This window comes from Chelonoidis abingdonii, chromosome 8 (assembly GCF_003597395.2).
Source record: "Chelonoidis abingdonii isolate Lonesome George chromosome 8, CheloAbing_2.0, whole genome shotgun sequence".
NCBI classification, from domain to species: Eukaryota; Metazoa; Chordata; order Testudines; family Testudinidae; genus Chelonoidis; species Chelonoidis abingdonii.
In genome coordinates, this window is record NC_133776.1 from 106,075,899 (window position 1) to 106,102,718 (window position 26,820).

The 26,820-nt window shown below is 44.8% G+C and overlaps 1 protein-coding gene across 4 annotated transcripts in view; it reads left to right on the top strand.

Annotated features, from left to right (window-relative positions):
* The first annotated feature begins 7,380 nt into the window (after nucleotides 1–7,380).
* NONO (non-POU domain containing octamer binding) overlaps nucleotides 7,381–26,820 on the top strand; it is a 60,416-nt gene continuing 40,976 nt past the window's right edge. For 2 of the 4 annotated variants that reach the window (XM_032794894.1, XM_075068934.1), the window contains exons 1-9: nucleotides 7,385–7,491; nucleotides 13,148–13,274; nucleotides 16,391–16,611; nucleotides 18,116–18,417; nucleotides 19,662–19,757; nucleotides 20,324–20,520; nucleotides 22,113–22,197; nucleotides 22,977–23,079; nucleotides 25,657–25,699. In XM_032794894.1, the coding sequence (XP_032650785.1) occupies nucleotides 13,157–13,274; nucleotides 16,391–16,611; nucleotides 18,116–18,417; nucleotides 19,662–19,757; nucleotides 20,324–20,520; nucleotides 22,113–22,197; nucleotides 22,977–23,079; nucleotides 25,657–25,699 (1,165 nt within the window). In that variant the 5' untranslated portion in view covers nucleotides 7,385–7,491; nucleotides 13,148–13,156. Of the gene's footprint in view, nucleotides 7,492–13,147; nucleotides 13,275–16,390; nucleotides 16,612–18,115; nucleotides 18,418–19,661; nucleotides 19,758–20,323; nucleotides 20,521–22,112; nucleotides 22,198–22,976; nucleotides 23,080–25,656; nucleotides 25,700–26,820 lie in introns of all 4 variants that reach the window. The other 2 variants (XM_032794892.2, XM_032794893.2) reach the window with 2 other exon arrangements.

The following is a 26,820-nucleotide window of genomic DNA, read 5'->3' on the forward strand; positions in this document are numbered from 1 at the left end:
CCACCCCTGTGGCTTGTGCTCCTGAAGAAGGGCTGTGCCCACCCAGGAGGTGGGGAGAGCCAGAGCCCCACCCCCGGGGATCAGACTCTCCTTGCCCTCCCACACATATCCCTCCTCTGGAGGGGCGGGCTCTGGCTCAGTCCTGGGGTGGCAGCAGCAGCACAGAAGTAAGGGTGGCAATGGGGCACTAAGTTTGTTGTGAAAAGTGATATTGACAAATATCACTTTTCACATGGCCACCCTTACTTCTAGGATGCTGCCTTCAGAGCTGGGTGCCCGGCCAGCAGCCTCTGCTCTGCCTTCAGAGCTGGGTGGCAGTGTATGTACTGGGGGGGAGGGGCATAAATGACTACAGACACAAAGAAAGGGGGCCCCGATCAAATATATTTGAGAACCACTGCTCTAGACTTAGAACAATGTTTGTGTGTATACAGACGCATACACACACATGCAATCAGATGGAGATAATAGTTGTAATTACCACTGGTATGTTGTGGGGTTTGAAGGTACAGGCAGCTGGGAAGGAAACTGATTGTGTCAGAGGAGATGGGTCTGTGCACATGGGATGGGAGCTAAAGCCTAGTGATCATCAGTGGGACAGGAGATGGGGGGGATGGGTAATGGCCAGTAGGAAGGAAAGTAAGGCTGGGCAGCCTCAAGTGGGAAGGGAAGTAGGGCTAATCCAATGGTAGAGCTATGACCTGGCAATCACTAATGGGGGGGAAGTGTCCATCAGACACTCTTTCTAATAAGAAGGTGGTTCCATGTAATGAAACATTAGGTGAAGTAGCAGCATTCTTGAAGGTGGAAGAAAGAAAATGAATAATGGTGATGGAAGGAGTGAGAAGGGGAGACAGGCAAGGATCCAGGATTGGAGGCAGTTAGAAGCGCTAGGAGATCTCACAGGTGAACGCAAAGTTCACGGTAACAAACACTCAGGTATGTGCTAGGAACCCCCATTATACAGTCTCACAACTTTCTGAGAAATGCCTCCAGCTTTATTAATCTGAGTAGAAACAGATTGTTTTTCTATTTAAATAGTATTTAAAGTTCAGTTATTGTCAACAAAATATGTGCATCCAAATCAGTGCTACTGCCTTTGGGGACCACATAAGCTTATTCTATGTTTTAGTTGTGTTGGTTTTGTAAGGCTTGGGAGAAGGCACCATACTCCATTCAGAGCTGATTTAAGATGGAGTCACCGAGAGCTGATAAAAATTGAGCCCACTATAATAGGATAAGAATCTAACACCAGGCATGGTGGGAAGAAATTGAACTCTATTTCCAGTCCCACCTGATCTGGGTCAGTGTTTCAGCGGTCACATGGCAATAGTCATTATCCACTGATACCAGTGGCTGGTATTACACCCACAATGCTATATTTACGGTCACTCTTCAGAGTCTAAGTCTACGACCACACTAACAATTTGTCGGACAGGGTTGTGGAAAAAAAACAAAATACCCCGACCAACGTAAGTTTCACAGACAAAAGCACAAGTGTGGATAGTGCTATGTTGGTGGGAGATGCTGCCAGCATAGCTACTGCTGCTCATTGGGGGTCGTTTAATTATGCTGATGGGAGAGCTTTGTCCCATCAGCATAGAGCAGCTACACAGGAGACCTTGCAGCAGTGCAGCTGCGCCACTGTAAGGTCTGTAGTGTAGACGTAGCTTAAGACTTCTTTCACTCAACAAAATCCCCACGATGGCTAAAGATGGGATTTTCAAAAGCACTGGACAATGCCATAACTGGCATTGCCATAACTGTCCCATTTAAGTGAATGGGAATTTTACCATTTGTTTCACTGGGAATAGGTAAGCCAATACCCTTTGGAAAAATCCCACTCTAATTCTGAAAGTTCCAACCCTGGCCTACAAGTGTGAGCTAGGGTTGGAGAAGAATTTAAAATAGAATTTAGAGAAATGACAATCTGCTCTGAGCCTGTTCTTGAGCCCCTGCTAACAAAGCTCTTCCACACCCAAATTTGCACCAGTTTCACTCACCGAGTGTAACACCCCATCTTTAGGCCCATTCTACACTTAAAATTTAGTTTGACATAGCTATATTGCTCAGGGATGTGACAAAACCACATTACTGAGTTAACCTCCAGTGTAGATGCACCTAGGCTGATGAAAGCATGCTTCTGTCAACCTAGCGACCATTGCTTGTTGAGATGGTGTTCCTACACCTGCCAAAAAACCCCTCTATCACCGCAAGCTGTGTCTGCACTATGTGGTTATGCCAGTATAGTACGCATAGTATAGACGTGGCCTGACTGAAACTGGTGCAATTCTGTGTTCAGACAAGCTGAAAGTTGCTCTTGTTCTGTACTGATGGTTCAACTGTGTCAGCACAGCCTAAAGCACTCCTGCCCTTTTAACTGAGCCCCACAGAAAACTGTCCCCAGCCAAACAATAGCAGTGCAAAGGGGCAATTCAGCCCACCTTCAGAACTTTTAAATGTTAATGCCATTAAGCACAGGCAATTTCTCAGATCTTCTGTTCTTCTGGGATTTGATCAGTGTTGCTCTCATGAAACCCCCACACATGCTGAGACATCACAGAGGTCAAGAGGAATGTCTCCTCCACTTCATGCTGCTACTGCTAATATTACAGAGATGGAGCCTACATGTTGGGGGATGCAGTGCCTCCTAGCTTCTCCCTTTGATGCTAGCTGCTGCTGCTGCTGCTTATATTGTAGCAGGTGCAACTGCACACATGGGGCTTCTGTAAGACCAGCAATGACTGCTGATCTCCTGAGAATTCTGGTGAAGATAATTCTTCCCCCGCCCACCCCCCCAAAAAAATCAAGGAAATTAAATGCAAAAAACTCCATTAATGCACCATTAAGGCTGTGAACATAACTGCACAAGAATTAGGGTAGGGAAACATTCCCTTTCTTGTTACAATTAAGTCTTACTAATAGAGTATAAAATATACTACAAAGTGCTCTTACCAGGCCTAATGTGTATTGTAAACTATGAGGTGTTCATATAGTTATATGATGCCACATGCCAGTTAGATATCAGACAGGTAGTGTGTGAATCACTTTTTCTCTTGAGGCAGCTCTGACCAAAATTAATTGTGTCAGGCTTGGTCTACACTACATACTTACTTCTGTATAACTATGTTGCTCAGGGTGTGAAAAATCCACATCTCTGAGCGATGTAGTTATACCGATCTTAACACACACACACACATGTGTAGACAATGCTATTTTGGCAGGAGAGCTCCCACCAACATAACTATTGCCTTTCGCAGAGGTGGATTATTAAGCCAACAGGAAAGCTCTCTTCTGTTGGCTTGGAGCATCTTCACCAGACATGCTGCATTGATGCAGCTGCCCCAGTGTAAATTTGTAGTGTAGACCTGCCCTCAGTTTAGCTCTCTGTCTGAAATATGTGAGTTGGAGTTTTCTACCACGCAGGAATGTTAAAAGTTAGCCAATATCCTGCCTCCCAGATGAGCCATCATTCCTGGCCAGGAGACAGAGTTCTGGGAAAGCAGGGATTCTCTTGTAGTGCTGTGGAGTGGAGCAAAGATTGATTTTCATCCTCCTTAACTCCTCATCCTGAAACTACCTGGCCAGGGTGAGTAGTAGCCCTCTCAGCATGTAAAATAGGGACTGGTGACAAAATATGGGAAGTGTGTCCAACGTGGGGCACTGCTTACCCAAAGTATATTAAATGGCACCTCATTTGGGGGAGTTCTGTTAATTATTTTCAATAATACCTTTCTTAAGCTAGTGGTTGTCCTGTGTTACATTCCTTCCCTTTCTCTGTGTATATATTTCCTAGGAGTCTGTTTCCCACAGAGGGACACTGTCAACTTTGGCCATGTCTACATGCACAATTTTTACCACATTAACTATAACTGTATGATTAAAGCAGTACCATCCCCCTAGTGTGGATGCAGTTATATTAGTGTAGAGGAGGTGCTTTTATTCCTGTACACAAAGGGGAATAACTACTTTAAGTCACCTTTATAGTGGTTTAACTGAATATACAGTAGGCTTTTACTTGTTAGCAAAATAATTATACAAGTCACATCCATTACCAAAATAGTTACGTCAGTAGAAATTTCAGCTGTTGACCAGGTCTTACACATTTTTGGTTGAAAACACACACATTTCCTTACCTGTGTTTTCCAGTTGCTTCCCCTCCACCCATCTCCTGTCCTGCTGCTGCAGGCCCTAGGAGGGTTTCCCTGAGCTGAACTGTATTTCCACTACTGTCACCTTTGCTCTCCTCACCACTAACTGTACAACTTGTGTCCCCAGCCAGATTGTGTAACCTCATCACCTTCCCTATAACTGTGCCCACCGCCACCCTATGGAACACTCTATGTGCCCCCCCCCCCCAACAAACAAACAAACCAACCTGTACCAGCAGCCAGGCAAGATGACAAGTCTGGTTAATAAAGGTAATAGTACTGATATCACTATCGTAAAGCAGCTAAGTACTGCACAACATTCTGCTTAAAAACAAGCACTAAACACAATCAACATGGGTCATATTAAATATATTCAGAGCTAACAGATAAATATGAAAACATACCAGTTCATTAATTATCATCAACTGGGGGTCGCTCAAGCCTTGGTTCTTGGCCCAATGCTATTTAATATTTTTAATCAGTGATCTATAATATAAAATAATTGATAAAGTTTACAGATGAGACTAAGGTTGGTGGATTAGTAAATGAGGGGGACAGATCACTGTTTCAGAACAATCTGGATCATTTGTAAACTGGATGCAGTCAAACTACATGTGTTTCTGACTGAGCTTGTGAAGTTCTCACACTCAGCATTTCTCTGTCTGTAACACAATCAATTCCAAAATTTCAGGGAATGCTCTAGGCATCAATGGTCAAAAGTGTGTTGATTGGGGGCGGATCAGAAAAATGGGGGGGGGGACACAAAGCTCATGTCAGCTCTTTAGCAGAGCCAACCAATGCAAGCACCCCTGCAATGGTCTATAGATCAAACAACTGGTTGATGGCACCCATTAATGCCTTCTAGCATAACAATACTCCTATTTCATTGCTGTGTATCTTCCCAACGGAGTTAAATCATTCAGGATGTCAAAATGTTAGTCTCCCAGACAGAAAGAACAACCAGGAGCCAATGGAGTGGTGGGGGGGATGTGAACACAGCCCCTGGCATGAAGGAAGAGAGAATGAGGATCCTAGTATGGGGGAAAGGGAAAATGGAGCACAAAAAGACACTCGTGGGGAGATTGGGGGAACTTGGTGTGGGGAAGGGGGTCACACAGAGCCCATGGCATGCGGGAAAGACAAAAACCCTGTCATGCAGGAAGAGGGGAGAGATGGGGGAAGAGGCTAATGAGATTTCACACAGAGTCTCTGATGTGGGGGAAGAATGGGGGACCCTGGAATGGGAAAAGGGGGCCACACAGAGCCCCTGGCATGGTGGGGGAAAAGGGAATGAGGGCACATAACATCCCTGGCTGGGGAAGATTGAAAGACCCTGGAATAGGAGAAATGGGGGGCATACGGGAATGAGAGTAATGGAGCACACAGAGACACTTCCGTGAAGAGGAGAATGCAAGGCCCTGGAATGGAGGGCACACAGAATGCCTAGTTGGAGAGAGATTGTGGGAAGCTGCAGCAAGTTCCTGAAATAGAGGGGGATGGGAGGATGACATCCACCCACAGATCTTGGGGACAGCGAGAATGAAGGATGCTAATAGGAACTCCTGATGTGTGCAATGTACTTGGCCTGCAGAAACTACAAAGCATGCAATCCTCTACCAATACTTCCAACACAGGGTCTTACCTCCAGAACACAGAATTTAGGTCACACTTACAGGGTCAGGGACTGTACCCTGGAACACAGTGACATCAAAAATAATGTGGGGGGCCATTGTACGTAACCAGCTGATTATGAACTCCCAGAGCAAAGCTGTAGCAAAAAGGACGTAACACAGACCTTGGATGTGTAAACAAGGGGATATACAGCAGGAGCAGGGAGATTACAGTACCCCTGCATACCACATTGGGGAGATCGTTACTGGACTACTGTGTCAACTACTGGTGGATGCAGCCTTTAGAAAGAATGCTGAAAAACTGGAGAGGGTTCAGAGAAGAGCCACAAGAGCAATTTGAGGAGTGGAATGAGTGGGAGACTTAAGATCAAGCTATTTAGTTTATCAAAGAAGCTACTTGGTTGTGATCTATAATTACCAACAAAAGAGAAAATACTGAATAGAGGGAATCTAGCAGACAAAGACAGAATAAGATCTAATAACTGGAACTTGAACTCAGTAAAGTTCAAATTGGAAATAAGACACAAATTTAATTACCTATTAGAATAATTTTGCCAAGGGATGCAGTAAAATCTCCATCACATGGAGTCTTTAAATCAAGACAGGGTATTTTTCTAAAAAGATCTACTCTAGAGGGAAATACTGAGTGACATTGAATGGCCTGTGTTACTCAGGTTAGGCTCCTTTTGACCTTAGTATCATCTGCATCTCACGTCCCTGCTACCTACCACTGAACTATGAGCTCCCTGAGGCAGGCTGGTATTTCATCCCTGGCTGCTGGGCTGTGGGATAAACGGGAGCTAGCTCCACAGACAGGACTTAGGAGCTACATTGCAAACCCGAACTTTACAGGCGCTGCCAGCGAGTGGCATCCAGACCCCCCGCTGGGTGCCCGGGCTCCCATACAAGGCAGCAGCAGAGCCAGCACGCTGTGCAGGAGGCCCCCCAAGCCTGAAGCTGCTCCAGGCTCTGTGATAGTGACAGACCGGGCCGGGCGCTCCCCGGGGACCGTGGCAGCGTCGGACACAAAGCGGCGCGGGCACAGCCCCGACCCTCCACCCAGCGGTCAGCGCGCCCCAGCACACGGGCGGGGCGGGGCGGGGCCCTGTGGGCTCAGGGACAGGGCGCCCCAGCCGCCCCCACGAGGCCCGCTCCCCCTCTGCTCGCGCCGGGAAGAATGGTCACAGCTCAACCGCCGCTCGGGGCGGGGCGGGGCGGGGCGGGGCCGGCCCCCGTACTCGCTGTAGCGCACTGACAGCAGCCTGGGCAATGCTTGCAGGACTGTCTCTTTAAGCATCACCACCCTCCCTACGCTCGCGCATATGCCGATCTCAGTGCGCCTGCGCACGCTCAGGGGTTGGCTTGTTCGTTCCTTTGTCCCCACCTCGCCTCTCACCTAAGCTTGGTGCTGAGGGGATGAGTGGCAGCTAGTTTCGCGGGCTGTGAAGACTGCTCAGCCAATAAACTCCGAATAGAGGCGCGATCTCGGCTTTGGTCCCGCCGTGCTCCAGTCCTTCTGTGATTGGCACTGCTATGAACCACTAAACGGAAGGTGAGAAGAGAAGGTTGGCCAATGGGCCAGCGACATGGGCAGGCCTTGGGTAGCCAGGTAGGCTGTCCGATTTCCGGCCGCGCGCGCTCTTTTTTCCCTAGGCTCCTAGGAGGCGAGAAGGCCGCAATCCGTTGTGGGAGCGAGTGCCCAGGAACAGGTGAGGCGGGGGGTGGCGGCGTCCCGTGAGCAGCACCCCGGGCTCCGGACCTCCTCCCCCCAAGGCGCGGGAGGCAGAGGCTCTGGGCGCAGCGGGCTTGCGTGGGTTCGGCTGCCGGCAGCCTTCCGCCCTGCTGGGCCCGTGCGGCGAGGCCGTGGTGTCCGGCCGATGCGGCTCGTAGCGGTGCCGCGCCGCGCCGGTGGGCGGGAGGCCTTGGCTGCACGCGAAGCGGCACCGGTTCAACTTCATTTCGAAGGCCCACTGGTGCGACTTCCTCGCATGATCCCCTTTCCCTGGCTGGCGTGCCGCCCGGCCCTGCCACCTCGCTAGCTTCGCACACGCTTGCCCTTTTCTTCCCACTTGGTGCATCGCAAACCTTCCTTAAGCCTCCTTCTCTCCCGCGCAATTTCCGCGGTTGCTTTTGCGCGACTCCTCAGTTAACTGTAAGTAAACGATTTATATGTGCCAGTGCTGCTTGGTGGCTTCACAAATTACATCTTGCTTGTTTTACTACCTCCCCATATGCTTGTAGGCACAGTACCCCGCTTGTCATTCTTTCTGAGGGTAATTGCGTATAAACTTACCGCTTTGCGTAGCCCTCTACCCCTCATGTTCATGCCTCCATTGACCCCACCACACACACACTTACTTTCCCTAGATGCACAGCTCGGGAGAATTATCCAAGTTGCAATTCATTCTGCCTTATGCATTCTAAAAGCTGCCAACCAGGTTTTAGTTCTATAATTATTTTGGTGTACACACCTCTACTCCAATATAATGTTGTCCTCAGGAGCCAAAACATTTTACCATGTTATAGGTGAAACCGCGTTATATCAAACTTGCTTTGATCCACCAGAGCGCGCAGCCCTGCCCCCCGGAGGGCTGCTTTACTGCATTATATCTGAATTTGTGTTATATCGGGGTAGAGGTATATTTGAACTCTCTGCAGCTCCTAGGTACAATGTGTATGGTGCTTCATAAGTAAAATAACTTCTTTTGACTGAGTGCATAGTTTGAGCATGCTATGTAACGATTACAGATATCTTCTCTGGTTACCTTACAACCACTTTGACCAACTTGGAACCTGTCACAGATTGAAGTGTCACTAGAGGAAGTTTTGGAATTAATTGATAAACTTAACATTAACAAGTCACCCGGACCGGATGGCATTCACCCAAGGGTTCTGAAAGAACTCAAATGTGAAATTGCGGAACCATTAACTATGGTTTGTAATCTGTCCTTTAAATCAGCTTCTGTACCCAGCTAATGTAATACCAATATTTAAAAAGGGCTCTAGGGGTGATCCCAACAATTACAGACCCCTAAGTCTAACATCAGTACTAGGCAAATTACTTGAAACAATAGTAAAGAAAAATGTCAGACACATAGAAGAACATAAATTGTTGGGCAAAAGTCAACATGGTTTCTGTAAAAGGAAATCATATCTTACTAATTATTAGAGTTCTTTGAAGGGGTCAACAAATGTGGACAAGGGGGATCCAGTGGACATAGTGTACTTAAATTTCCAGAAAGCCTTTAACAAGGTCTCTCACCAAAGGCTCTTAGTAAATTAAATTGTCATGGGATAAGAAGGAAGATCCTTTCATGGATTGAGAACTGATTAAAAAGACAGGGAACAAAGAGTAGAAATAAATGGTAAATTTTCAGAATGGAGAGGGGTACTAGTGTGTACCCCAAGGGTATCAGGACCAGTTCTAGTCAACTTATTCATAATGATCTGGAGAAAGGGGTACATCAGTGAGGTGGCAAGTTTTCAGATGATAGTTACTGCTCATAGAGAGTTAAGACCAAGGCAGACTGAAGAACTTAAAAAGACTCACAAAACAAGTGATTGGCAACAAAAGGCAATGAAATTTAATATGGATAGCCCCAACTATAGCATACAATATGATGAGACTAATTAAGGCTACAGCTAACAGGAAAAGAGCTCTTGGAGTCATCGTGGATAGTTCTCTAAGATGTCCACACAGTGTGCAAAGGTGGTCAAAAAAGAAACAGGATGTTAGGATCATTAAAAAGTGATAAGAATAACACGTGAGATATATTATTGCCCTATATACATCCATGGGACGGCCACATCCTTGAATACTGAGACAGATGTTGGTCTCTCAATCTCAGAAAAGATAATATTCTGGCATTAGAAAAGGTTCTGAGAAAGGCAACAAAATGATTATGGGCCTTGGAACGGGTCCCAGTATGAAGAGATTAAGAGGCTAGGACTTTCAGCTTGGAAAAGAGGACTAAGGGGATATTGATAGGGTATAATCTGAGTCAGTTGGAGAGTGAAATAAGGAAATTTATTTACTGTTCCCATAATATAAGAGCCCAGGGGCCAACCAAACGAAATTAATGGCAGCAGGTTAAAAACAAATATAAGGAAGTTCTTCTTCATGCAGCGCACAATCAACCTGTGGAACTCCTTGCCTGAGGGGTTGTGAGGCTAGGACTATAACAGGGTTTAAAAGAGAAACTAGTAAATTATGGAGGTTAGGTTATAATGGCTATTAGCCAGGAGGGTCAGGATGGTGTCCTAGCCTTTTTTGCAGAGGGTGGAGATGATGGCAGGAGAAAGAGCATTGATCATTCTCTGTTCTGTTCACTCCCTCTGGGGCACCGGGCATTGGTCACTGTCGGTAGACAGGATACTGGGCGGTGATGACCTTTGGTCTGACCCCGGTAGTGCCCTTCTTATGTTTAGCTCTCCAACACTTCTAAATGGAGAAACTTAGTCATGGATAATTAGTGCAAATGGAACCGTGGATGCCAAGTAACTTTTAGGTAAACAAGGGACTAGGTGCAACTTTTTAAGCATTAAGCACCATATTATTGCCAGATGCTTACAGCAAACATATCATCAGTGGACTATTTTGATTGTTTTGTTTTTTGGTTTTGAAGTCTGATTGTTTAATAAAGTTCTATTAACCTATCAAACAGCCACTAAACATAATATATATAAAATTAATGGCCATACTGCAGAAAGAAGTCTGTCTAGCCATACCTGTCTATTCCACAGTGGCAATGCCAGGTGCTTCAGAGGCAATAATCAGAACAGTTATCATCAAGTCGATCCTCCTCTGTGGCCCATTCCTAGCTGCTGACAGGACAGACTAGGATTACCCATATCAGACCGCATTTTGTAATAGCATTGATGACTATCTCCATGATTATCTGTTCTTTTTGAAACCTGTTTTATAGTCTCTGGCCGCACAAGTAGCCTCTGGCAAGGAGTCTCAACAGTTGACTACATTGTTGCAAAAAATACTTCCTTTGTGTTTGCCTAATCAACCTATTTATTTTATCACTGCAGTTCCTCTGTTATGAGGAGTAAAAAACACTTTCCTTATTTACTTTCTCCACACCCCATTTATAGACTCTATCAATCCTCCCTTAGTTGTTCTTCCAAGCTGAAAAGTCCCAGTCTTTTCATTCTCTCCTCATATGGACAGCTTCCCCATCTCTATATTTTGTGCTCCTCTTCAAGACTTCTACGTCTCAATAGTATCTTGTTGAGAATCCCTGTCACACCTTATGGCAGGATTCAAGCTGTGGCTACCATGGATTTATATAGAGGCAATATGATTTTTGTCTTCTTACTGTCCCTTTTCTAATGATCCCAACATTTGTTTAGCGTTTTTGACTGCCGATGCACACTGAATGGATGTTTTCAGAGACCTATCCACAACGACTCTCAAGATCTCTTTCTTGAGTGGTAATAGCTAATTTAGACTCCATCATTTTATGTGTATGGTTGGGTTTATGTTTTCCAATGTGCATTACTTTGTATTTATCGACATTTAATTTCATCTGCCATTTTGTTGCCCAGTCACTCGGTTTTGTGAGATCCCTTTGTAACTCTTTGCAGTCTGCTTTGGACTTATCTAGTTTTATTTTATCTGCATATTTTGCCATCTCACTGTGTACTACTGTTTACCATTTTTTCTAGATAATTTATGAATGTATTGAATAGGACTGATCCCGGTACAGACCCCTGGGGGACACTACTGTTTACTTCCCTCCATTCTGAAAACTATTTATTCTTACCCTCTGTTTCCTATCTTTTAACCCGTTACTGATCCATGAAAGGACCTTCCCTCTTATCCCATGACAGCTTACTTTGCTTAAGAGCCTTCGGTGAAGGACCTTGTCAAAGTCTTTCTGAAACTCTAAGTACACTCTATCCACTGGATCCCCCTTGTGCACATGCTTGTTGACCCCCCCTCAAAGAATTGTAGTGGATTGGTGAGACGTGACTTCCTTTTTCAAAAACCATGTTGACTCTTCCGCAACAAATGATGTTCATCTACGTGTCTGACAATCCTGTTCTTTGCTATAGTTTCAACCAGTTTGCCCAGTACTGAAGTAATTGTCAGGATCGCCTCTGGAGCCCTTTTTAAAAATTGATGTCATGTTATCTAATCTCCAGTCATCTGGTACAGAAACGGATTTAAATGATAGGTTCCATACCACAATTAGCAGTTCTGCAATTTCACATCTGAGTACATTCAGAACTCTTGGATGAATACCATCTGATCGTGGTGACTGATAAAGTAACTGTAATAAATCTGTTCGAAAACCTCCCCTAATGACACCTCATTCTGGGACAGTTCTTCAGATTTGTCACCTAAAAAGAATGGCTTAGGTTTAGGAATCTCCTTCACATCCTCAGCTGTGAAGACTGATGCAAAGAATTCATTTAGGGTTTGTCTGCACTGGCACTTTACAGCGCTGAAACTTGCAGCACTCAGGGGTGTGCTTTTTCACACCTCTGAGTGAGAACATTGCAGCACTGTAAAGTGCCAGTGTAGACAGTGCACCAATGCTGGTTGCTATTCCCCTCGTGGAGGTGGTATTTTTTAGAGTGCTGGGAGATCTCTCTCTTAGCGCTCTGCCACAACTACACAAGCCACATTAAAATGCTACCAGCGAAGATGTACCCTTAGTTTCTCCACAATGGCCTTATCATCTTTGTTTGCTCCTTTAGCATCTCTATTGTCCAGTGGCTCCACTGGTTGTTTAGCATGCTTTCTGCGTCTGATGCACTTTAAAAAGGGACATGGTTAACATAAAATCACCCTTGCCTGAAGTTTTACTTGCTACTGTTACAAGGAATACATCTTATTAGAATTGAATGCTTACAGAGTTGTTTCAGTTTTCTTTTTGCGTTTGAGCGCTTCACATGTATTTCATTTCCCCCAGTATATATGGTTCTTTCACACAGCAACATGAGAGAAATGATCTTAAAAAATAGGAAAATATAACTGCAGAGGTTGGCATTAGGACTCGGATGCAGGACTGAAAACCGACTAGATTTTAAGTCAGCTTTTCACTTAAAGGCAGATCTCTTCTTGGTTTTTGTGGTATTTATGTGGCTAGTAGGTCAGAAAGAGCACTTTAGTTGGAAATATCGTTGGCTACACAGGCTAATTTAAATCAGATGTACTATGTTCAAATTGTATGTATTTTCCCTTATATTGTCTGTTTCCCCAGGTGTCTGGGGTTGCAAAGACTGGAGATGCTTCCGTTCTGATAATTATGTCTGTGGTTGTGCCCAGGAAAGTAACTGTAGTGTTGTGTGCATTGGAAGTTGCTGGTGTGTACTTTGAGTATATATAATCAATGATGTATTTGCTCTCAGGTTGGAAAAATGCAAGGAAATAAAGGCTTTAACATGGAGAAGCAAAACCATGCTCCAAGAAAACAGCATCAGCAACAGCATCAACAACCACCTATTCCTGCTAATGGACAGCAGGCCAATAGCCAGAGTGAGTAGATTACACAAGTCAATCTTGGTTGGTGTAGCCTGCTGAAGTGCCATCAGCGTAGGCCCTGACTTAAATTTCACTTTAAACTGTCACAGGTTCTTTTGCTATTTGAGATGCTCTGATATCCCATGAGAAAGGATTAGTTTGGATTCTCTTCTGCTGTCAAGTTCCTCTGGACTTTTTATTGCCAATCCTTGCCCTGTGAATAAACCCACTTGTATTCGTTCTTTTCGGTATGATAGAGCTTTTTACTAAATCTGTAAATAGAGGAGATTGCATTCAGGATTACACTTTCAGTCAGTTCAGTTCTGCTCTTATGGCAGAGGTGGACAACATGAGCCTGAGAAGGAGCCAGAATTTACCAATGTACATTGCCAAAGAGCCACAGTAATCTGTTGTCAGCCCCCCATCAGCTCCCAACCCTCAGCGCCTACCACCAGTCAGCACCTCCCTCCTGGTGCAATCAGCTGTTTCTCATGCAAAGGAGGCTCTGTGGGGGAGGAGTGAGGGCATGGCAGGCTCAGGGGAAGGGGCAAGGGCCTTGGAGGAAGGGGTGGAGTGGGGGCAGGGCCTGGGGCAGGGCCTGGGGCAGAGCAGGGGGTTGAGCAGAGAGCACCCCCTGGCACACTGAAAAGTTAGCATCTGTAGCTCCAGCGTTGGAGTCAGCGCTAATGCAGGGAGCCACATATTAACCTCTGAAGAGTTGCATGCGGCTCAGGAGCCACAGGTTGGCCACCGCTGTCTTATGGCCTGACTTTCAAATGTGTTGAATGCTGGCAGTTCCCAAGGGCTTCATTGAGATTTTTGGCACTTAGTGCTTCTGAATCAGACCATTAATGTGCATGTTCAAAGATTCCTTCCTTGCTGCTTATAGGATCTTCCAGTAAATCAAATTACCTGGAGGACTGCAGATCTCTCCAATCCTTCAGTGTCCTCACTGTGGATTTTACAAGAAAGAGGTGGCTTGTCTGTGACTGGCACTCTTTTTCCTCCTTTTCTCTCGCCCTCACCCTTCTTCCCAACGCTGTATCGGAGGACCACCTAGCACAGTCCTTCCTAGGTACTGGTGGGATAGAGTTGCCGTCAGCATAGATGCAGTTCTAGTAGGAAGGTTGTTGAAGTGTTCGCCAATCATACATCAAATCGAAACTTCTGTGCGAGGTGGTCTTCTGACTTGGCTGCTTGAGACTCCAGCATCAAAGCACCAGTAGTACTAGTCAGGGTTGCTGTGCCAGTAAATCCAGTCCACTGGAGTTTACCCTTGTTCAATATGGGCTGGAGCTCTATGGAATTGTTGGGGTTTGGTAATGGTGATCTTGGAGGGTTTAATGACCTTTGGGGCCTTAGCAGATTCATAGATTCATAGACTCTAGGACTGGAAGGGACCTCAAGAGGTCATCAAGTCCAGTCCCCTGCCCTCATGGCAGGACCAAATACTGTCTAGACCATCTCTGATAGACATTTATCTAACCTACTCTTAAATATCTCCAGAGATGGAGATTCCACAACCTCCCTAGGCAATTTATTCCAGTGTTTAACTACCCTGACAGTTAGGAACTTTTTCCTAATGTCCAACCTAAATCTCCCTTGCTGCAGTTTAAGCCCATTGCTTCTTGTTCTATCATTAGAGGCTAAGGTGAACAAGTTTTCTCCCTCCTCCTGATGACACCCTTTTAGATACCTGAAAACTGCTATCATGTCCCCTCTCAGTCTTCTCTTTTCCAAACTAAATAAACCCAATTCTTTCAGCCTTCCTTCATAGGTCATGTTCTCAAGACCTTTGATCATTCTTGTTGCTCTTCTCTGGACCCTCTCCAATTTCTCCACATCTTTCTTGAAATGCGGTGCCCAGAACTGGACACAACACTCCAGTTGAAGCCTAACCAGCGCAGAGTAGAGCGGAAGAATGACTTCTCGTGTCTTGTTTACAACACACGTGTTAATGATCTAACTTAATGGTTCAGAAACATGTAGTGGTGAGGGTCTGAAGCTGCCATTTATGGATGACTGGGAGGGTGTCTGATTACACTGATGAATCAGTTAATTTGATAGTTATGTTGTGCTTTGAATGTGGAATCTACTACATAAGTGTTTGTTTGTTTGTTAAAAAATAGAGCTTCTTAAATTGAGTGTGTGATACAGTGGTTGGCCAGTCTTCTCCCTACTAGAGTGGGATAGTTTTACCCTTGTATTCTAATCTCGCCCATTAAAAGCTGAATAGAGTGACAATGGGAGGTCAAGTCCCTATTCATGTGTCTTTCAGGTTATTTCAAAATACCGTTTTTGTAATTGATGCCTGAGATCATAAGCGAGAGCATTGCCCATATTTTTTCCCACCATTATAGTACCTGTGCACTTTCATACTCCCTGCCTCACTATATTTTATGATTTATCATTAATTTGCTGGCTTTTTGGTTTTGTTTTAGCCACTGAGTGTTACTTGGATATAGACTTTGACTAACTTTGCTGACTTTTCTGAGGTCCCATCCATATTGCTGCTTTTATAGCTTCCAGCTGCTTTCTCTCCAGCTTGGAGATAGTGTCTGGATTCCAGACTCTTTCTTTCTAGTGCATTCCCAGGCTACAGGTGGCTGAAATGTTACCTGCTTTTTTCCCCCTTTTGCATCTGTTGTACTAGGCAAGACTTATTAATGTAAGTATCTTTTGAATGTTTGTTTTTCTGAATCACTGCTGAGTTCTGAATTCATTCCAGGATGATAATCCTCTAACAGCCTATGAAACTGCAGTTTTTCTGTAGATAGCTTAAGATGTGGTCTTGAAGTCCACGTAATGAACATAGCAACTCTTACTGTGGACTAAACATCTTTTGATGCAGTAGTCAAATTTGGAAGAATCTAGCAGCCTTCCTAGGTCCCTAATTCCTGCTTTGGGCTCTGCCTCACATAGTGGCCGATGCCTTGTTACGAAGCAGTGCAGTTCCTGCAAACTTCGTCTTTCTTCAGAATGTTGGCCCATGCTGAATTACTGTCTCCTTGTTGCTATGGAGTTGGTTGGCGATGTTTTGAGACCTGGGTGAGTGGGTGGAGTTAGCTATTGTTGTATGTCTTTATGCTCGCTGTGATGTAACATAGTGGAATTTATCCCCCCAATTGTAGAGCGACTGTGTACCTTATTCCCCTCAGATGAAGGCCTCACTATTGACCTGAAGAATTTCCGGAAACCTGGTGAAAAGACATTCACCCAGAGAAGCCGCCTCTTTGTGGGGAACCTGCCCCCAGACATTACTGAGGAGGAGATGAGAAAGTTGTTTGAAAAGTATGGGAAGGCAGGTGAAGTCTTCATACACAAGGACAAAGGCTTTGGATTTATCAGGCTGGTGAGTCGTTATTGCTATCTTTGGGGTGTCCTGTGACATTAGGAGAGTGGTGCTCATTGGAAATAGTAACCATGTTCACATATTTTGCTAATCAAGGTGGTATCTTCACACAGATGTTTAAAATTATTTCTGGTGATCTGAAATATGGGATACATTGGAACCAATTTAAGCAGCTAGTATGGATGGGAGCCTGTTCAGAGGGAGAGTATGGGTGCCAATCAGCTTCTCTGCAATTCCAGCCATTCATAATATGCAAGTGCCTCTAAGGTCTCATTGTGGCTTGAGAGAGAGAAGATACAAGTTTGCTGTTACAGGTGAATCTGGCAAAAAGCAGGGTACCTTTAGGTGGAAGTCATTGACTTCATCCTCTTTCTTGATGGATGTGAGGAAGCTGTTTGTGTACAAAGACTAGCATCTGTAATTACTGCTTGTGATGGACATTCTTGAACCTGGTGGGTCTCTAGTTGATCAGATTGAAGGAAGTAGCTTGGAGCAAAATTGCTTGGTACTAACTGAAAAAGCAGCTGAGATGTCCTCTGTCCTGTTCCCCCCACTCCCCCCCCCATTCACTTATTAGTTGAAAATTGATCTCTGTTTTGTCTTCTACCTGTCTGGTGGTTGGTTCTTAGATTTTTAATATTTTGAATTATACAGCAGGTTAGCTGCCTTGTAGTTATGTGGATTAAACAAGGATACTTAATTTATTTCAAGACAGCTGCTCCAGACATGGGAATAAGGTCTTGCCCATCCTCCAAACTAGTGTCTTGGCATCCCATTTAGGAAAGGAAGATGTAAAATTGGGCTAACTGCTGTACTTGTGACAAAACCTATATTTTGAGTCCCATCCAAGTGTTTTGCTTATATTGGACATCAAGAACAGGAAGGAACCATCTTGACACTTACTTGTCTTGAAACACAAGATGGGCAGCATGGTGAGAAGCTGGAAGCTTTTTAAAGTACTATGGAGATGAGTATATAATGCAAGTTTGCATATTTTCCAATAAATCATTAGTCAGGTAACAGATCTTAAGATTTTGAAAGACTCCTGCCTTTCTTGTACTTTCATATACTGAGCAATTCCTATGTCAGTCATCAGACTAGACTACTGGGAAGAATCAGGAAAGTAGCAGTTCTCACTGTGATCCTAGCGCTATTCATAGATGTGTGCTCAACTAACATTAACTCCTAGCTACTATCTGTAATCCTTGCAACATTTCCTTTTAAGTTTTGTACCTGATATCTGCTTTTTTTTAATTTTCTCTCCCCAAACTTCACATGTGCTCCCTGAACTAGTTTAACGGGCACCTTGGATAATGGTCAAAAGACTTTATTTTATTACAAACATTACTAAGGCATCCTTTGTGGTATAAAGAGTTTTGTTCTTCTCACTGTAGTCCCTGTCCAGGGAAAGACAGGCTAATGACCTTGTCTTCTGTTTCTGTAGCAGGAAACATGTTTCATTACTGCACTGCAAGCTTTTTAATGATAATTTTCTTCTCTTCAGGAAACTCGCACTCTAGCCGAAATTGCAAAGGTGGAACTAGACAACATGCCTCTTCGTGGGAAGCAGCTAAGAGTGCGTTTAGCATGCCACAGCGCATCACTGACTGTCAGAAACCTGCCTCAATTTGTGTCAAATGAGCTCCTGGAGGAGGCCTTCTCTGTGTTCGGCCAGGTGGAAAGGGCCGTGGTTATTGTGGATGACAGAGGAAGATCGTCTGGGAAAGGCATTGTGGAGTTTTCAGGGAAACCTGCTGCTAGGAAAGCTCTGGACCGATGTAGTGAAGGGTCTTTCCTGCTAACCACGTAAGTGAGGCGAGTGAGAAGTGCTGTTCTGGAAAGTGCACAGCTTGGCCAGGCTTGGGCTGGCGTGTGAAACACTGATTCATTAACACTAGAGTGGGGCTATGTGTGGTATGAGGCAGGCAGAAGACAGTATGTACCTAAAACTTAAGTTCTAGAAGGAGAAACTTCCTGTCTCATATCTGGACCATGTTAGAATAAATCTGTGCACAGGCTTATGTTCAAAACCACTTTGCTTCCTGGAGGCTGCCCATGGGATTGAGTGTGCTAATCTGGGAGCTGCTGCTGTTGAGGTTCCTCATAGACAAAGCATTCTTTGAGCAGTTCAAGTAGTCCTGAAGAAGCAGAAGCTATTGCTCCCCTCTTAAAGTATGGCTGGCAAGTAAATAAAGCTTGTGTATGTTAACTGTGTAGTCTGGATCATACCAGAATTGATTATGGAAATAGACTTTTGTTTATCAGTGGGTACTTCTGTGATAGAATGTTGCACCCAATCCTGTCAGCGGGCATAGATTCAGTTTCAGCTGTTTAAATGGCCAAGGTGCGTGCGTGCATTTATTCTGGCTGCAGCACACTAGACTCTACGCTTGAGTGTTCCGGGGCACCTAGCAGGTCTGCAGATTTTAATGTCCTTCTGGGAGTGGTGGTGCATTCTTAGGAGTGGAACTAAATCTGGAATGTACTTTGCCCCATTGGACCCAACAGCCAATGAGTTGGACCTTTTATGTGCGGTACAAGGCCCATCGCCCCAGTTCTTTTGGTTAGGCTGGGTCGCTATTTTGGGGAATGGCTGTTACCAGGATGGGCAGGGATGGTGTCCCTAGCCTCTGTTTGCCAGAAGCTGGGAATGAGCGACAGGGGATGGATTAAATGTTTTGTTCATTCCCTCTGGGGCACCTGGCGGTGGCCACTATTGGAAAACAGGATACTAGGCTAGATGAGACTTCGATGTGATCCAGTATGGCTGTTCTTATGTTCTTAAAGGATCGTGGAAGCAATTTCAAACAAGTCACGCTCAAAACTCAGACAGTACCAATGTATAACTTGGGTGTGAAGATGGCTTTCACTTGTATTCTGGCTGTCGTTGTCTTAGATGGTTTTCTTAGCCCCTATTGTTCTGAAATTTCATTGGTAGAGAAAGAACAGTATTTTATAGCTCCAGCTAGGATTAAAAAACACAGAGGCTGGCCTGCAGTGCAGCCATTGTCTAGATACCACTAAAATCATGTGGTCTCTTTTCTTTCCAGATTTCCTCGACCTGTCACTGTGGAGCCAATGGATCAGTATGATGATGAGGAGGGACTGCCGGAGAAATTGGTCATCAAAAACCAGCAGTTTCACAAGTATGTGTCCACTAAGGAAGGAAGAGGGGTTAGTGGTGGACCATTCAAGCAATTGGTGTCTTAATTTTTGCGAGAATGCATCCTCACAAGCTAGTAAAAGGCTCTTTTTATTGCCTTAGTACATTTCTCTCTTCTCCTAATTCTAAATGTGTTTCTTTACTAACTTATGCATGCCTCTAGAAAGCACCATCTCTGTTCAGGCAGCTGAAGTTTTCATGAGCAGTTGCCCCTACACTAGGGTGGTGGGTGAAGGGCAGAGAGTAATTAGGACTGCCTTTTAGTTTCTTCCTTCAGTGATGGGGAGATGACATGCCAATGCTTCAGATAGTATCCTCTGCTGGAAAATAGCAAGATGCAGAAAGAGTAGCTTCCCATTCATTGCAGTGAGAATTCTGTTTGTGTCAGGCTGACAAGATGGCAGCTGTTTGGATAAGATATTTTAAGTGTGTTACTGATCGCTCCCTTTTGTAGCTGTTAATTAGAAAGTCTCATTTCATTTGTATGAATCTTTATTTTCCTCATTGGCTTTGCTCAAGTTCCCTTCCCCTTCTCCCGTTCTCCTGCAGGGAGCGTGAACAGCCTCCTAGGTTTGCACAGCCTGGCTCTTTTGAATATGAGTATGCCATGCGCTGGAAGGCTCTCATAGAAATGGAAAAGCAGCAGCAAGAACAGGTGGACCGCAACATCAAGGAAGCACGTGAGAAGCTGGAAATGGAGATGGAAGCAGCTCGCCATGAGCACCAAGTTATGCTCATGAGGCAAGGTGAGAGCCAAGATCATCAAAGACCAATAAAACATTGGCCCAAGATTTCTTCTTCTTAGGATTTCTTCTTAAAGCCAGAAGTGTCTTAGCACAGTAACCAGTGTTGGCTGAAGATGGCCTAGGAATGGGTGTCCGACAGACAATGACTGTCTGGATCTGCTGTACAGCATAACAGACTTCTGTTCTGCTGTCTTCTGTAGGATGGCAGCTATAGAGTCGTAGTTGGCTACGCTTGTGAGGCCATACACTTAACTCAGTGGTTCTCAGACTTTTTTGTACTGGTGCCCCCTTTCACACAGCAAGGCTCTGAGTATGACATCTCCCCCCCTTATAAATTAAAAACACTTTATATATATATATATAAAAACGCTATTATAAATGCAGGAGGTGAATCAGTGTTTAGGATGGAGGCTGACAGCTCGAGACCCCCCACGTAATAACCTCATGACCCCCTGAGGGGTCCCGACCTCCAGTTGAGAACCCCTGACTTGACTTGTTGGTGTTTCTTTGTGTATGTCTGTAAGGCAGTAACTTATGAATGTTATATCTGATCAATTTCAAAATCCCAGGGAATGTCCTGTATATCACTGGTGAGAACCCTCCAGTTTTTTGGGGAAATTGGAAATGTGAAATGAGGGACACACAGAGCCCCTACTGTGTGTTTAGCACAGCCACAGCTTCAAGCACTTCAATTGTTCATAGATTAGATTGAATGGCACTCGTTCACACTTCCCAGTATAACCAAATATTTGTCTCATCTCTGTGTGCCCTCCCAGAAGAGTTTAACATGTTAACAGCCTGAATGACTTATCTCCCAGACAAATAATAAACGGGGGGGGGGGGGGGGGGAGGAGGGAGAAGGGGGGAGAGAGAATTGGAGCATGCACACAGCCCATGGAATGAGGGGTGTACAGAACCCTGGCAGTGCAGGGAAAATTGTAGGATCCTGGTATGGGGCACATGGGAACGCAGACCCAGCATGGGGGGAAAAGAATGAAGCAGACAGCCCCTAGCATAGGGAAACTAGTGGCACACAGGATCCCCACCATACAGAGATTTGGGGACCATAGTATGGGGGCACACAGAACACCTGTCCTGGGAAAAACCGATAACATGGAGGGAAGTGGAAATGGCATGCACACACAGTTGCTGGCATACGTGGAGAATTGGGTGCCCCTGCAGTGTAAAGAGAGGAAACGGGGAGCATACAGAACTTCAGGCATGCAAGGAGGGAATATGGGACCCTGGTATGGGGGAAGGAAGAAATGTGGGGGCCAACACAAAACCCCAGTCATGAAGGAAGGAGTTCAGGGAGTTGCATGGAGTCAGTAAAATAAAGGGGGATGTAAGGATAGCACCCAGGGACCTTGTGGGGGAGGGTGGAGGAATTCGAGGAGCCCCTGGTGTGCAGAATCAGCTTAGGGTAGAAATCTACTAATGTGTTATCCCCGGTATGGAAACTAACTGGTAAGTTAGGTTTCAGGTAGAGATTCACGGAAGTTGGGGGAGGTAATGTTAGTCTGGTCACCTAGCAGCCTGCAGAGGGAATGACAATTGGCCCAGTGATTGGCTTCTACTGTCACCTCTTCCAGACTTAATGAGACGCCAGGAAGAACTAAGGAGAATGGAGGAACTGCATAACCAAGAAGTGCAGAAACGTAAACAGCTGGAGCTCAGGTAAAGGGAGGTGCTGGCCACTCATATTGCTGTGAATTAAATGCATCCCCTTAGACTGGGGCTAGAGCATTATCCAGAGCAGCTGGACACACAATTTACCAATATCAATTCCAAATATTGTTGGGTCATCTTCATCCATAAGCAAAGTTTAAGTAGGTTTAGGGTGTATGCCAGTGACCTTGAAGGACACTGACTAGTACTTGTTTTTTCACTGATAGACTCAGGTTTGGATTCTTACTGCTTGGCTTTCAGATGTATATACAAAAGCCAGGTGTCTTTGCAGCAACCCTGATTGCTCTAGCACTGTAGGTGGGGAAACTCTTGCCCTAGCCTCAACTTTTTCATTCTTCCTGTCCCCTAAGGATCTATGAGAATCTCTCTCCTCTCTCAATTCCTTTATGGTCTTACTGCTTGGTTCTCAAGGTAATTCTGTAGGCCACCAGGAAGATCTTCAGACCGTTCTTTGTGGAGCACAGCTTGAGAACCACTTGGCTAATGTTTCCTGATTGCATGTGGATAGCATTTGTTTAGAAGCATAGTGTAGGCTCCGACTGGGATTTTTTTTTTCTAATAAGCTCACTAGAATGAAAGGGATGAGAAATAATTGTGGTTTTCATGAGTTCTAGAAATTTATCGTATTGAAAGTCTTAATGCTGTACTTGTCTGGAAGAACATTGTCCTCTTTACTGCTGACAAATGCCTACCATGTAGCACTTCGCCCCTGTGATACAGAATCTGCTTACGTTGTGCTGAGTGACTCTGGAATCGTTTCCTTGCAGGCAGGAGGAAGAACGCAGGCGCCGTGAGGAGGAGATGAGGCGGCAGCAGGAGGAGATGATGAGACGCCAGCAAGAGGGCTTTAAAGGGAATTTTGCTGATGCGGTATGAGTTCTCCTACCTTTTGATTCACACATGGCTTCTGTTAGAAGGATAGTTGTCCAGACACAGGGCAGGATTTCTGTTGATAAGAATATGACTGGGCATATATTTTCTATAGAAGAGTACCTCTGTATGGAGGTACAGGTAACACAAAAAAACGGGGATGGGGTTGTCTTTTTACAAATCAGTTTGATCTTGTTGAGGATCACAAACACTAAAATTAAACATACTCCATGGTTATTGCATGGTCTCACTACAGGCAGAATAAGATTGTTTGAGTGCCTTAACTGTGTTTCCATTTTTTTGTTCAATCTTTAATTTCAGGAGGGTTTGGGGGTGTTTTTAATGATTGGCTTTGGGATAATTACAACATCTCTAATGTAATTTACCCTACATTACTGGTGTATACGCTGTCTTAACTTCACTCAAATGCAGTTTTGTCTGGGACAGGGATAGGCAACCTATGGCACGCATGCCAAAGGCGGCGCACGAGCTGATTTTCAGTGGCACTCATACTGCTCGGGTTCTGGCCACCAATCTGGAAGGCTTTGCATTTTAATTTAATTTTAAATGAAGCTTCTTAACCATTTTAAAAACCTTATTTACTTTACATACAACAATAGCTTAGTTGTTTATTTTAGACTTATAGAAAGAGACCTTCTAAAAACATTAAAATGTATTACTGGCACACGAAACCTTAAATTAGAGTGAATAAATGAAGACTCAGCACTCCACTTCTGAAAGGTTGCCGACCCCTGCTCTGGGACTATATGTATGGAAATCCAGCTATTCATGGGAACTCACTTTGCTGCTGCTGTCCATGTAGGACCCAGAGTGTATCAGTCTTGCTTTTCAGCAGAGCACACGCTAACAGGTCCTATTCTCAGAGCAGTGATTGAAAATTTCCTTCATGAAGATCTCTGTAGAGCCCCACAAGGAGTCGTGCCTGGCCACAATAACATTGGCCTGAAGACTGCTGCATCCCGTCTTGGCAGTGTTTCTAAACATTGCTGAGTTTAGGGACCATTGTTGGCATGATAGTGTCATTGCCATTAAAAATCAGTACTTGTCAAGTTACCTCACAATGATATTGGATACTGCAGTTCCCCAACCATTAGAATGCAAACATCTCTAATAACTGATTCCTTGATACCAGTAGCATTAGTTCTAAGGCCACATATTTCACATATCAATAGAGCTAAAAACAACACTATTGGGAACTCACTCATTTATAGCTCTAGCAGTCTGCAAGATCGGCTCTCAAAATCTCATTTCAGAAACTACCTTGCTTTTAATCTATTTTATTTCTGATGCTGTAATAGCTGCCACCTCGAGCCATGAGACCTAGAAATTGTAAACAGTGCCTTATACTAATAGCTTGGAATCTGCTTTCACAGGGTGGAAAGCAGTGGTGTCATATATGGCAAGTGGACTGTATGCATCTAGGTTGAAGTATTTATGTGGCCTACATGGCATCCAGGTTTTTTTTGATGTTTCTATTCTTCATCGTTGTGAAGAAAACTTTTCAAATGTAAACAGTATGGCTAATGCAGTACTGTCATCCTGAGTCTTCAGACAGTTGGAAATAGTGACTGTGAATTTTGTTGATCCACGTTGATCTCGTTAGTGTTGACTCTGAAGGCCAAATATTACACTCCTATGTTCTCCCACATTTATCTCCCCCTGTTGTTTTATATCATTAGATGTAAACTCCTTGGAGTAGAGATGGTCTCTGTGGGATGATCTGCTTTAACTCAGTTTCTAAAAAAAAAACAAACAAAAAAACAGCCCTCTAATATGGATTCACTTATACTGGTATAAAGGTGGCATAACTGTATCCACGCTAGAGGGTATCCTGGTTTATCTGTACAAAATCATCCCCTAACTGAAATAGTTAAATCCTGTACAGAAACTGTGTAGATCAGGCCTAAACTATGTGCCTAGTACCCAGTATAACAGAGCCCTGATCAGGGCCTCTAAGTGCTACTGCAATTAGAGTAATAAATAGTAGTCCTGGGCATACAAATGGAGGAAAATGAAACTGGCTCTGCTTGTTCTTGTGAAGAAGTGGGACTGCTCTTGGGGTAAGGGGGCACTGTTGGCTTTGAAGCAGAACCTTTTGAAGTTTTTGGGCTCACTAGCCTATGCTAATAGCAAAACCATTTGCATTCCTTTTTAAAAGTATGCTATTTCCTGACCTTGATGAGATGGTAGGGCGAATTTGACCTAGTGTTAGCAGTAGTCTGAGCAGCCAACAATGTGAGATCTCTCTACCTAGGCATCAGACATCTCTGTATACTAACACCTGGGCGTTAAAATTGCATAGTGCTTTGCTTCTGTTGGATGTTTCACAGTGCAGGTGGCTAACTATCCTGCAGAATTATACCTTTAAATTGAGATCTTATTTGTTAAGCAGCGAATAGTGGGGTGGATGGTTCATTTTCCTTTGCAGCTTTTCCTAGAGAGTGACTTTTCTATCCAGTCTTCAATGATAAAGTCTATTGAAACTCTCTTGGTTTAAGTTATGTTAGACAATGTCTTAAACTATGTGATGTGGTGTGAAATAAGTCTCTCTTTCAGAGGGAGCCACCGGATATGCGCATGGGACAGATGGGGATGGGAGGTAAGAGCTGCCTGTGGTTATGTCTGCTCTGTTTCTATGCGTCTTCAGTTCCCCTATCTGCAGACACTGGACCTGCTCTTGGAGGGTTTCATTTTGCTAATTCCATATTTAGTACACTTAAAACTTATTGTAAATAACTTTCCAATGATGTCTGTTCTCTTAAATTTATATAAAGTAGTCCTTAAAGCACATGACAGTTCACAGCAATCAAAGTGAGAAATATTTGTTGGGATACAGTAATAAAATTACTTTAGGTGGAAAGGTGTGCCTGCAGAGGGCTTAGATCAGTAAACAGAAATTTCAGATGAAATTGTAGGTAGAGCCCAAATGGAATTAAGATTTCCCAAGGAGACTTTTGTGTCTACTTTAGGAGTAGGTAAAACATGCAGAGAGATGCTGAGCTCAGCAAGCAAGAAGGTCAGATGGGTAATAAGTATGACCCATTGATTGCATTTCCATATTTCTAGTTCACAATCTTCAGTTTTAGGCTACTTGGGCAGAAATCGGTGACAAAAGGTGTATTGGATGGTGTAACGGCCTTGGCCGGGGCTCAGCTCCTGGTCACAGGGGCTGAGCGAATGAAGTCGGTAGTCCGAGCCCTTGGGTAGGGCCGGGCGGCGAACGAACAGTTTTCGGGGCTCCGGTCTCCCGGCCTTCGGTGCAGGACAGAGCAACAAGTAGTTTAGAGGCTCTGTCCTTTGGTGCCAGGGCAGAGGCTACAAGCAGTTTTAGGGGCTCTGGCCTTGGCAGGCGAGCGCACCAAGCAGTTTGGGGCTCTGGCTTTGGGACAGGCAGAGCAATCGGCATTTAGGCTCTGGCTTGGCAGGCAGAGCACCAAGCAGTTCAGGGGCTGGCCTTTTTGGCAGGGCAGAGCAGTAGACAACTGAGGCAATCGGGTTAAGTAAGGAAGGGGGGGGTCGGCCCCCTTAAGGGGTGGCAGGGGGAATGCAGGCCTTCCCCTCCACTGCGTTCCAGCCGGGCCTAGTAGCGGCGGTCCGCCACTAAGCGGTCAGTGGGATCCTGGCCGAAACACACTGACCGGTGAGCGGCAGGTTCCCACCGAAACACACTGACGTGGGTCAGTGGGGATCCTGGCCGATGCACCCGACCATCGGCTCGGC